General features: G+C 40.8%; 1 protein-coding gene across 3 annotated transcripts; it reads right to left on the bottom strand.

Annotated features, from left to right (window-relative positions):
- Window positions 1-420: 420 nt before the first annotated feature.
- Window positions 421-11,655, bottom strand: LOC117820364 (four and a half LIM domains protein 2). Of its 3 annotated transcripts, none has more exons than XM_034694100.1 (6): window positions 11,477-11,655; window positions 2,191-2,366; window positions 1,913-2,087; window positions 1,388-1,557; window positions 1,100-1,286; window positions 421-1,011 (listed from the first exon to the last, which is right to left on the bottom strand). In XM_034694100.1, exons 2-6 carry the CDS (start codon window positions 2,344-2,346, stop codon window positions 860-862), a joined length of 840 nt encoding a protein of 279 aa, XP_034549991.1. In that variant the 5' UTR covers window positions 2,347-2,366; window positions 11,477-11,655; the 3' UTR covers window positions 421-859. The 3 variants fall into 3 exon arrangements, with proteins under 3 accessions (XP_034549991.1, XP_034549990.1, XP_034549992.1); XM_034694099.1 differs by lacking the exon at window positions 11,477-11,655 and adding an exon at window positions 4,876-4,933; XM_034694101.1 differs by lacking the exon at window positions 11,477-11,655 and having other exon boundaries at window positions 2,191-2,491.
- Window positions 11,656-12,245: the final 590 nt, after the last annotated feature.

The raw sequence follows: 12,245 nt of genomic DNA, 5'->3' as shown, positions 1-12,245 counted from the left end.
AAAAAATTGGTGTGCCATATTCTGATATTTACGGTATTTTTTTCTGAACATTGTTGTAAAACTTAATAAGGGAATCCATATTTCTCCCAACCTTTTTTTCACATCTTGACTTATCTCTTAAATTTGCTTTTTTATGCTTAAAAAATGGGCCGCCGATTGCCTAGCGGTCTAAGTGCACCTCACGTACAGAGTATAAAGTCCTCATTGCAGAGGTCACTGGTTTAAATACCGGCCTCGACTATTTGTCGCATGTATTTCACCATTCTCTGCTCCCCACATTTCCTCACTCTTCAGCTTTCCTACCAATGAACGCAAAAATGCATCAAAACATAACTTAAAAGAAGCCTGAAAATTCAAACATTCTGACCCATTTTTTATGAATAAATCAACTGGTGGACAGACAGTTTTGAGACACAGTTTTGAAATATTTAATAGGTAATAGAAGAACTCATTCACAAAACCTCTACTAATTACAGCTTCAAGCTAGCCCATGCACAAAGCAGTGATTATTATTACACTTAAAGTGGATTGTCATACACATACATGAATTCTGCAGACAGATTCTTCACACAGAGTCTATCTGCAAACATGTTGCTGTTTTATAAGCAAAGGTCTTTACATTCATGCCAACAGTTATAATATTAGTCATGACTTTTTCTCAGAGAACATTCAACTTCAACTTTCTAAACTCAAAAACAGTTAGTAGTTTTTCATGGCAACAATGTACATTAATATTGATGCTAGGAAGTAAATGATGCTGTGGAGGCTATTCTCTATGCTCTGATAGTATTTCATATATCGCTCTCATTCTTATGACGTGGCCATCCAATCAGAGGTATCCATCGCCCCTCACACAGAATTAGATGTCTTTGCCACACTCGGGGCACAGGATGTCATCGCGCTCAGTGAGGAAGCCACGGCCAACAAGGGACACAGAGCACTTCTTACAGTTGAAGCAGTCATTATGCCACTGGCGCTCCTCAAAGGAAATGTACTTGCTGCCTCCGAGGCCTGAAAAAGTGAAGGATAAGTTCGGAAACATCATTACATAAAACTTTGAAGTTTCAGGGAGACAAATGAATGGATAAATAGTGATTACCGCTAATGGGGGTGGTGCAGGAGGCACATTTCTTGGCATACAGGTTGCAGAAGCAGTTGAGACAGTAGGCAAAGTCGTCTCTAGACGTAAACCTCTGACCAGACAGCTGCTGCTTGCAGCTAGTGCACAGGAAGCAGTCCTTATGCCAGGGCTGGTCATGGTAGGTCACACCGCCAGTGGTGATGGGCTAACAAGACAGAACAAGAGTGAGATAGAAGTTTGATTGTGGTTCTCTGAGTGAAGATAGATTTTAAGTGAGTAGTTGCTGAAGATCATTCTTTATCCCACCTTCTTGCAGTGCACACACTGCATGGCAAACTGCTTCTCATAGCAGGGCACACAGAAGTTGTGGTTGTCCTTGGGGATGAAGCTCTTGGTGCCAATTGGCTGCTGGCACCTCTGGCAGGTGAAGCAGGTCTCATGCCAGCTGTTCCCCTTGTGCTCCATCTTCCTGGAGCCTACAGAGAAACATGAAGGAAAGGGAATTGATGGAGTAAAAAGAGAAAGAATATCTTGTCTTTGGTGTGATGACACAATCTAAGCCTTTTTCTTTTGAATGCTGGTCTTTTTTAGTAACACACAGAAGATCAGGACTTTAAAAATGTAGGGTCTATAATAATCGTGCACTTGTTCTTGGTATAATTTAAGGAGATAATAAAGATGCATTATACAATGTCATGTTTATTGAGGCATGTGCATAACTGGAATTTGGTCAGATTTTCCCTTTTTTAATATACTTCTTAAGAAAAAGTTTTTCACCATCTATCTTGTCGTTAACATCATACCTGATGCAGTCTACGGCTGCCTGCCTACCTGGCATGATGGTTTTCTTGCACTCATGGCACTTGGAGGAATACTCATTGGAGTAGCACTCAGTACACAGAAGCTGTTCATCCTTGGTGGAGAAGGGCTTGTCCACCAGCGAGCGCTTGCACTGGAAGCACTTGAAACACTCCTCATGCCAGTGACGGTCCTTGTAAGACAGATCCTACAGGAGCAACGGACGGATAATTAGAGCCTTGATGATAACGCAGCCAGAGGCCGACAGAGAGATCGTGTAGGGCTCATGAGAACTTGGTGAAATCTCTTACCCTGGTGTTGCAGCCAATTGGCTTCTTGCACTCCTCGCAGGTGTTGGAGTACAGGCTCTCGTAACATTTCACACAGTAGGGATTCTCCTCTCTTAGGACGTACTTCTTCCCAAACAGGGACTCCTTGCAGTAGTGACAGTCGTAGCGCTCGGTCATTTTGACCCAGGGTCACGTACCTGAAAGGGTAGAGAGAGCGAAAGAAGAGAAGTTTAAACTTTTTGCAGACAGGAACAGAAAGTGTGATTTTCATCCTGTAACCTCAACTACGTAAAGATTCGTTCACAGTATTGTCTCTTCGCAACTCAGCACCAAAAAGTCTTTGCAGTGACATTCACATCTCTTCGCCAGAGATCATAATTACCAAACAATAAATGTTTTCCAGGACGTATTTAGTATCAAGATCCTCCACATCTCAGTGTTTTCTGTGTCACTCTTCCCCCCTTTCATCTCTCCCTCTCATCTCCCAGCAGTCTTTCATTTTGTTCTAGGTGTCAGGAGTGGAAGGTGACAGATGAGGACGTTATAAATAACTCCTATCAGTCCTGCTTAGAGACAGTCAACTTTGGCCCCGCTGCATACCAACGCCCTCCATGCCACTGTACACTGACCGATCCATCACCTCACGTCCAGCTGTCAGCACCAGATCACTGGATCCCTTGTCATCGTGCATGTGTGTACATAAGTAAGTGTGTGTGTCAGTGTATAAGTGGGTTTGAATGGCTACCCTTAACCTGCAGCTGTTTTAGGGGCTGCCCGCTGAGCCCTCTGGTTATCCTACTTGTGCATAAATACTCTAATTCTCGAATGACCGAGGGTTGTATCGGTTGTATATTAAATTGAGCTCAGTTTTTATCTGTTTGTGAAAGAGACAGAATAAAGAGGGACACAATGTGTTGTTACTCTGTGTCCCAGCATGTGCACACAAATTTCATTACTTGGAGGACTGTCCGTCCATTGATTCCACAGCAAAGCTCGGACCAGATAAGGAACAACAAAAGTAGTTGAAAATCTCAAATCTAATTTCCTCTTTCACATTCCATCTCCAACTCTCTTCATTCATGCCTCATTTTCCTCTTTTCTTGTATTGCTTTAGTAATCTTCCTGCTCTTCTTTCTGACAGACCCTCTTCACTTTGATCTATTTGTGATCGCGGTGTTTCCCCACCTCACCTGTCCAGCGTGAGCTCTGAGACTAATCTGTGATGCTTGCAACATTTAAGAGGTATTTTTTATTTGGCTAAAGTTGAGACGTTTAATCTGCCCGTCTTTTTCTGCTCACAGTTATTCCCAACCCCTCCCACATTCCCTCATTGTCTGCTGCTCCCAGCATGACTCACCTAGCTTATATAAGGATTTATCTGACTCCTAAAAATAAAAAAGGGATAATCTCGACTGCCGCAAATAAAACCTTGAGCTGTTCAAGTATGTCAGGCAGCTGTTTCCCAGCTTCTAGGGTCTCTTTGATGCAACCCATCTGGGGGGTCTCTGTATGAATCGCATGATGCTGAGCTGAGGCTATTAGGCCATTTTGATGACAAGAGTCACATCCCAGTACAGACTCATCTATCTCCAGAAAGTTCCAGTGCTTGAAGGCACTAATTTAATCTATAAAATCAACTCCCTGAGCAGGTTTCTAAAAGTTGCAAGGAGTTTTAGCCTTAAGTTAAATTAAAAAAATTAAATTTATCATACCACATTATGTCTTTTTTATCATATTTCCAGATTTTTAAGAGATGCATGAGATTCTCTTTGAACAAACCATCCAAAAGAATGCAAGCCATTACCACTACTTCCCCTAATAGTGAACTTCTTTCTTCTCAAAAGTCACAATCCTGAAAACATTTCTGGTCACTTAACCAAGAAGTCACATTATCAGCTACTAATAATAGCCTTTTGAGTGGATAATGGAGTAATACGTTGAATGTAATTAAGCTTTAAACTGATAAAGTTGCTATTAAGTCATAATTAAGTCATAGAGAAAAGCTCAGATGAGAAGTGAATAGTTTTTAAATGAAGGTTCCAAATTCAACTTGTACACTCTGACTAAAAATGGTTAAACTTCGAGTTACCACTCATTGATTTGATTCCTCTGCTATGTCGAGATCTTTTTAGGAACCATTGAAATCTCTCAGTTTTTAATCAGACACCCTTTTGAACACTTTGAAAGTTTGACTGCAAGATTTTGTGCAGGTTATTTGTAATGCATAAATGGTGCAAAGGCTAAAAAACAAAGGTAAAAAGAAAAAAAATGTAGTAAAAAACAGACCAGTTTCCTATGATGGAAATCTGCATGAGAACATGTAAGAAGATGACAGCTTTTTGCTTAATGGAGGAGTGGGAGGAGAGGAGAGATGGGTGGAAATGAGCTCTGCAAACAGGGGTCAACATGGGTTGTGCATTCCTAATGAAAAATTAAATTAAAAAAAAAATGAATAAGAGAGGAAGTCAGAGCGTCTCTGGGACAGACACAAGGGCAGGGAAATGGGAAGAGAGGAGATGTGGTTAAATAGTGAAGGTTCTGTGCAGAAGGATGGGGAGGCAGAGGGGAGGATGCCAGAGCAGCTGTGTCCTGGGAGGACGGAAGACAGGGTGGATGAAGACCAGTGAGAGAAGATGAATGGGTGGAAAGATGGACAGGTGGGTTGATGGATGGAGAGTGGAGCGGTTTAACAGAGTTGGGTCTTACCTTCCTGTCTGAGGAGTATGTGCCTGTGCGGAGTCTGTGGTAGACTGAGAGAGGAGGCTCCGGGTGGGCTGTAGTAACTCCTGATTGCATTTTACTCCACCCATCAGTGGCTAATTGAAAATGGGGGAGGGGCTACGGAGCAAGGGGGGTGGCAAGGGGGCAGGGAGTCTTTTTTGAGATGATCTATAAATACAGCGGCGCTTCACAGAGATAACCCCGAGGCCCCCTTTCACTTGCAGTCACCAGTAAGACCGCGTGGCCTTTTAAGGTCACTTAGTTGTTCACTCTCCTTCATACTCACTCAGTGATTCTCTTTTTTACCCTTTTTCTCTTCTCCTTCTACTTCATCTTTTTCATGTTTTTGTTTCCCCCTCCACAGCAGCTTTATCATGTCATCACTCCCTCCTTCAGAAAAAAGACAGTTATTCTCCTAAAACTCTGTTTTCTTTGCATCAGCGATAACCATGATTTATTATAACCACAGTATTGCACAAACACACAAATATGCACACTGTTACATAACACAGCAACCTTCTGCTGGCCTTTGACACGTGACAGAAAGGATGTAAAGGGTCAAACATCGAGGATTGTTGTCCTGTGAGATTCAGTCCTACTCATATGTCTCATCTGTCTCTACCTTCCTATATTCCTCCCCACAGGGGAATACACATTCAATCCCAAACATCCCACGGTGTTGGGTACAGCATCCAGGCCTGGTAATGACAGACGCCTGCATGGTTTCTAAGAAAATTGTAACACTATTTTCTGCAACCCCACAGCCTCTTGTTCTCACTGCTACACACATCCCTTTCCCCACGCTCTGTTTGTCTTTCATCCCCAATCTTTCCCCCCTCTTTTTCCCTCCCCATCCAGCAGGTTTTCCTGACCTTGGGGTCCCTGGACACCCTCCAGTAAGAGAATGCGTCACTACATTCAAGTGCTCTATTTGTAGACTGCCAGAATGAGATTATGGCTTCACAAAGTGTTATATCGGTCTGTGTGTGTGCTGCAGCTATAAATATGTAATGTATATATTGATGTGAGGATGTTTTAATGTGCCTAAAACTAATTGGTCTTCAACTTTAGGCTTGATCAAAGCATGTCAACATGTCTTAGATTGATGGTTATAATATTTTGTGTAGATATTTGCACAGATAATATTATTCATTAAATTCTGGTGAATCATGCTCATGTTTTGATTCCCTTACTGCTTTAAGTTTTATGGTTGGAGAGAAAATGTCTCAGCATCTATTTAGATCAATGGACTGTAAAAGTAAACAGATACAAACTTCTTGTCATTCATGTAAAGATATGGCATTGTGTTAGGTTTTTGATGATCATCACCATCATCACCATCATCACCATCATCATCATCAGGCCATAATTTGACTCCTTTACTTTTATCCTGCTAAATGAATGGCATCCCCATGAGCCATATCTGTATCTCGTCTTAGTGCTATGAAGCATATGTTAGCATGCTAGTACATGTATTATTACATTTTAGAAATTATTGTAATTTATATATTGTCTTTGTGGGCTTGTTGGTAAACTGGAGAAACATGGTATTTTTCTCAATAAAATTACTATTTCAACATTTTCAATGCTAGCATGCTGACACACTTACCTAAGATTCCAGCTGCTATGGACGTGCCAGCTGCTACTACTACCATCTGTCTCACCATTATCATCTCTCTTTCTCTCTTTTCATCTCCTCTATCCCTCTTTCTAGCCCCAACTCAGTTGAAGTAGATGGCTGTCTAACATGAGTCTGGTTCTGCTTGAGGTTTCTGCCTGTTAAAAGGATGTTTGTCCTTGCCACTGTAACTTGCTAAATGCTACAAAAGTTCTCTTCTCATGGTGGATTAAGATGAGATCAGACTGAGTCTTACCCTGTCTTGATGTTGGGTCTTTGTTGATCATTTAACATAAATAACGGTCTAGACCATCTTTAGATAACGTTTGCTGTGATTTGGCGTTATATAAATAAAGATTGATTGATTGACTGAAGATGAAGAAAGTGGTGCTGTTCCATAGACTGTATAACACAATGGATGCCATCAGTGTTCGCTGACTGTGAAGCCAACAGATTTAGAGCTCCCCTTGCTGACTGGCTACAGTATAGGTCATAAACCCCGCCTCCTTCATATTAACAGATGAAGCATGGGTCAAACAAGAATATTGAAATATATGGCAAACACATTTTTCTCAATCATGGTTTCTGTTATATGGTAGTTAGTTCTTATCATGCTGATTAATGTCCAAGTATTCATTTCTCTGAGAAGTTTAGTTTTAATTAGTTATTTGATTTTAAAAAGAAGACATTTAAAAATTATTTCTAGCAGGTTAGCATGCAAACATTAGCATTCAGCTTACAGCACTGCTAAGTTGATTTCGTTTAAAGTTAGATGAATAGTTAGAAGTGCTGTTACTAGAGCCCATTTCACTAATTTTAAAACAGAAGGGAGGAAAGAACAGCTGTGTAAATGGAACAGAATGCAAAATTGAAATCAGATGATAGTGTGTCTGACCGAAAACAGCAGAAGATGTTTTGCCTCAGGACTAGGAAAGGGATACTTGTTGTGTCCTTTGGTAAGCTCCTGAGTTCCATTGGAAAATCTAGATCATGTTCTTTTAATTTCAGAGGTGTGGTCTAATGAATCTGTCAAGGGACAGATATATCGTTTTGCCAAACTGAAACATTGCCCAGGACTGCCCTGGTGTGCCCTCAAACCTTACCCCCTCTTAGCCTTTGCATCTTGCTAGTGTTTAGTTGGCACAAAGTCATCTCTCCCCCTCTGTGTGTGCGGGTTTGAGGCCTCCAACTCAGCTGCTAAGGCCAGGGGGATAAAGTTGCAGCTGTCTGGGCACTGTGAAGCTATCGTGATGCTAAAGCCTTGTGCTTACTGCTGCTGCAAATACAGCCATGAGAAAAGGTCAAGCCAGGCAGACCCCATCATCACCAATGGACTGTTAATCATTAATGCAACAGCAACCAATTGGACTGGAATTTCTTTGGGCCATCCAAGACCCAATATGATCCTCTGGAAGGACTTCACTCCACTGCAAGCTGTCAAACAGGTTGAAATGGATACCAGCAACTGAGAACGTGCAGCGTCATAATGAACGTCTCAGATGGGCAATTAGAGCTGATGAAGAGGGACAGAATCATTTTGGGCTCCCATTGTGGGGATAAAGTTTCTTGCAGCTTAACAAGTGTGCAGTGAAGATTTGTTTAGGACCACCATAGTCCCAATATAATGTTGAAAACTTTATGTATACAAAGGATTGAGAGAGATAGGGTTGCCAACTGTCCTGTATTAGCCGGAACATCCCGTATATTGGGCTAAATTGATTTGTTTCATACGGGACCTCAATTGTCCCGTATATTGACTATTAACTCTTGTAAATACAGCAGACTGCACTCTACAGATCCTAGATCAGATAAAACGGCAGTGGCAGATCATGTGCCAATTACACCGCCTGTCATCCAATCACAGGCCCTCTCACGCGCATCAGTTGTATACAGCGCAAATGCGCCAAGTCCTGGAAAAGCTCTGGCTGTGCAAAAGGACAAAAGACTGCTTGAGTAAGTCAAGAGCAGCAAAAAGTATCCATGGAAAAAGTACATTTGGTGAGTCATACTCCTCTATTGCATTTAATTTTCTTTTGCCTGTTTTTTTATGTAAAGAGCCAAATTGTGGTTTCTTTGGGGTTTATTCATATGAGGTTACATAATGATACAGTAAGGATTAAAGGGAATATACACACTTTCTGCATTTCCAGTTGAATCAGAATCAGAATACACCCTGAATTCACACATCATGCTCACACTACCATGGCACCGTGCACCTGTCCCTTATTTAGTAGTGACAAAGTTGGCAACCCTGGAGAGAGACTTGGGATAAAATTCTTATTTGTTTTCGGCTGAGAGTTATATGAGAAGATATTAACCACACTAGTTTATATTTCCGTTCAATATAAAATTACAGCTAGCAACCAGTTAGCTAAACTTAGCACAAGGACAGGATGGGGCAGGATTCATGAGTAGGCTATGGAGCTAGCCTGACTCTGATGAAGGATGTGGAGAAGTACAGAAGTACTTACTCACTTAACCACTTAACATTTTTGAGTAATGCTATCTTCTGTTATTGCTAAATTATTGGACAAAATATAAGTTATAGTCTGCTTTTTTCTTACTTAATCTAATTCTGATGTCAAAAATGGGCTATATCAAAGTTAGCCTCTTTGAAGCACAGATACAGGACTTTATTACTTTTGAATGTAAACTGACATCTTTTTGCCAGAATCAGATGCTATCGTGCATGTTTACAATTAGGCTCAAAGCCAATGAAAATGTGGCCCTTCCCTGTGCTCATTTTATTTGAGTTAAAGAATTTACTGAAGGTACTTTTTTGCTGAATGAACTGGGGATTTTAATCCATAAATCATATTATGAAAATGAATGTTGACAGCATGTGACTTTTGCTTACTCCTGAATGATTTTACATCTGTACAGGATATTTCATTACACCGTCATGTGGTACATGTAAGAAAAATATGCAAAATTATTTAATTAAAATGTTATCCTAACAAAGATGGGACTCTCTACCCTAGGGGTAAAGTCTGCCAAGAAATCATGTTGAAGCTATAAGTGAGAGGTATGTTATAAGAGTGCCAAAGATTTAGAGTTAGATACATATTTTTCCTGTGTAGATAACCTTGTATTGTAAAGCTAGACAGAGACAGAATACTATGCAAGCTGTCATATGTTATCATACACATTTGTCAAACTGCAGGATTACCTTTTTTTCTGGCACTGGCACACCTGTCTTCTCGGCGCATTTTAGAAGTTTGTGTGTTTCTTTGTCCCCTGACATACAATTCATGACCATGATTAAAAGCCTCCCGTGCTCATTTTCACTCAGTGCCATAGCAGTGATGTGGCACTCTATATATGACACATCAAATCTTTAGTCATTCGGCCTGGTGTTGTGTTCCCAGACCACTAAATCCCTGCAGGGATTGGTGGGATGTTTCAGCCCCAGCAGTCACCAGACACTTTATTTAGATGCTCAAGTTTGTTTTTGCTCTTTGTTCTTTTTGTCTCTTGCCCAAAATGTCACGCTAACAGCATTACATGAAGAAATACAGCTTTTTCTCTGAAACCATCTGGATGATAATTTAATGTTTCTGTTAACATTCCTGTATCAATAAAGGGAGACAAATTACAGAATGATTTTTGCTAAGTTTTTATTGTAGAATAAATGTGTATACATCAATTTTATGAACTGGCACTACAAGGACACGTTGGGGATTTTTCTTATTCTAAAGCTTGAAGGTCCATCATTCTCCCCTCAGGTAATGTCACAAGATCTGTCTCTTCTATGTTGCTCTACAGAAGAAATTCCAGTCTTCATAATTTTGCAGCTCCCCTCATGTCTCCCTAACTAGAGGTCAAAAGACTGCCACATTCTCAACCGACCTCACTTATCTCGACAACAACTGGGCCCCTCTGTCTCTGGCTGTGTTTATCTCACTAAGTCTGTCTGTAGCAAAGCATGGACAGCTGTCATGGTGGCACTCTGGCAGCTTGTACTCAGCCCCATGTCCCAGAATACAGATCCAAAAGATTTTGGGGTTTGGTGGAAGATTGAGTCCGGTGATGTGGTGGCAGCTGGACGCCAACTGTGCGCAACTGTATCCACAGTTGAATATTTCGGCTGTTCTGATGACACTGGCCTGGAGGTTTGGTGAAAGAGACGTTGTATGTGTTTGTTGAATCACCTTTTATAATGCAATGATGCAATGACAGTAGATAAAGTGACACGTCACCGCTGTAAAACCACCATGGCTGATAACAAAATGATTGACTAACTCTATAAACCACTTTTTTACACAAGCTTTGAACTTCACATTGTCAAACCTTTTCATTTTCTGTGCACTTTGAAACAGGAGTTAAATCTTTTATGAGCTCCTCATATTGTGCTACCTCCCACTGGTGCTATGAAGTTATAATGAAATCAATACAAAAGATTCCTTTCAAACAAAGTTGTCCCTGTCCAGTGTTGTGTTCACACCAGACACAAACAAAATCATTCTTATGAGATAATTACATGTAAAGTCAATGGAAAGATTAAGTTCTTGTTGGGCGATGCAAATGATGTGAGGTATACTCGCAATTGACGTGAAAGTGAACGAGTTTCCTGCTTCATTCACTTGTTTGTTAGAGTTGAAAAATCTGATCTTCAGAGCTAACTTTAAGGAAAGTGAGTGAGGAAGTCGGATTTTCTGGTAAATGATCTGATAAGTGGAGAAATCTTTGTCGGTCTCAGATTCCAGCTATCGGTTGTACATGCAAGTTAGCTCTGTCGTAATTAACATAGCTGACCTTGTGTATTTGGGTACATGCATACACAGAATTTTAAAGGTGACTGGAGCAGGTTATTTATGTAAACTAAGCGAGCAATCACAGAATACACTGTGCTAATTAAAGCGAAAAAAATATTTTATTGGCGTCTGTTGGGAACACAACATAAAGAGCGAAGCCAGACTTTTTAGACTAGGGTGGCCAAACGGAAACCACCCTCATCCTGCAAATTACCTGGATGTTTCCTGGAGAGATGTATTGGGCATGTCCGTCTTGGAGGAGACCACGGGGTGGACCTAGGACACACTTGTGAGATCAGCTGGCCTTTGAATGCCTCAGTATCCTCCTGGAGGAGCTGGTGGAAGTGGCCGGGGAGAGGAGTGTCTGGGCTTCCTTGCTAATCCGGACTTGGATAAGTGGTGGAAGATGGATGGATGGATGGATGGATGGATGGATGGTATTAAGTATGTTTGCACACATGATGAACAGTATTCTTAGTCTGATTTGGACTACTGACATGCAAGTATCCAAAAGATGTTGTTTCTTTTTGTATTTTTTTTTACTTCAAAAAGTAACTCAAGAGTGGCAACGTTTAAATCTTCTTAGCTTGAATCTTTAAGGACTATAGAAAAGATGTTTGTTCAAAGCCACAATCTAGAGTAAGATAAGAGATTCCTTTACTCGTCCCAGAAATGGGGAAATTCAAGTTTTACAGTAACAGAGTAGACAGTGCAAAAGAAATATATAAAGCAAACAAGAGCCTATAAATTAACAATTATTAAAAAGTAGAGTACTAACAAAAATAGAATATGTTACTTTGAAATGCAAAGAAAGCTGCTCACAGCCTGTTGCAATAAAGCCCAAATAGTATATTTAACTTAAGTACTGCCTCAAACAAGGCAAATTGCCAATCACCCAATCATTGTTTCAGATTTTGGGGTGGCCAATCAGATTTTAAGGGGTGCCATGTCCACCCCTTAGCACCCCCCTGGAAACGCCCCTG

The sequence above is a fragment of the Notolabrus celidotus genome, chromosome 10, assembly GCF_009762535.1.
Source record: "Notolabrus celidotus isolate fNotCel1 chromosome 10, fNotCel1.pri, whole genome shotgun sequence".
Lineage (NCBI taxonomy): Eukaryota > Metazoa > Chordata > Actinopteri > Labriformes > Labridae > Notolabrus > Notolabrus celidotus.
This window is presented reverse-complemented; position numbering and strand designations above follow the sequence as displayed.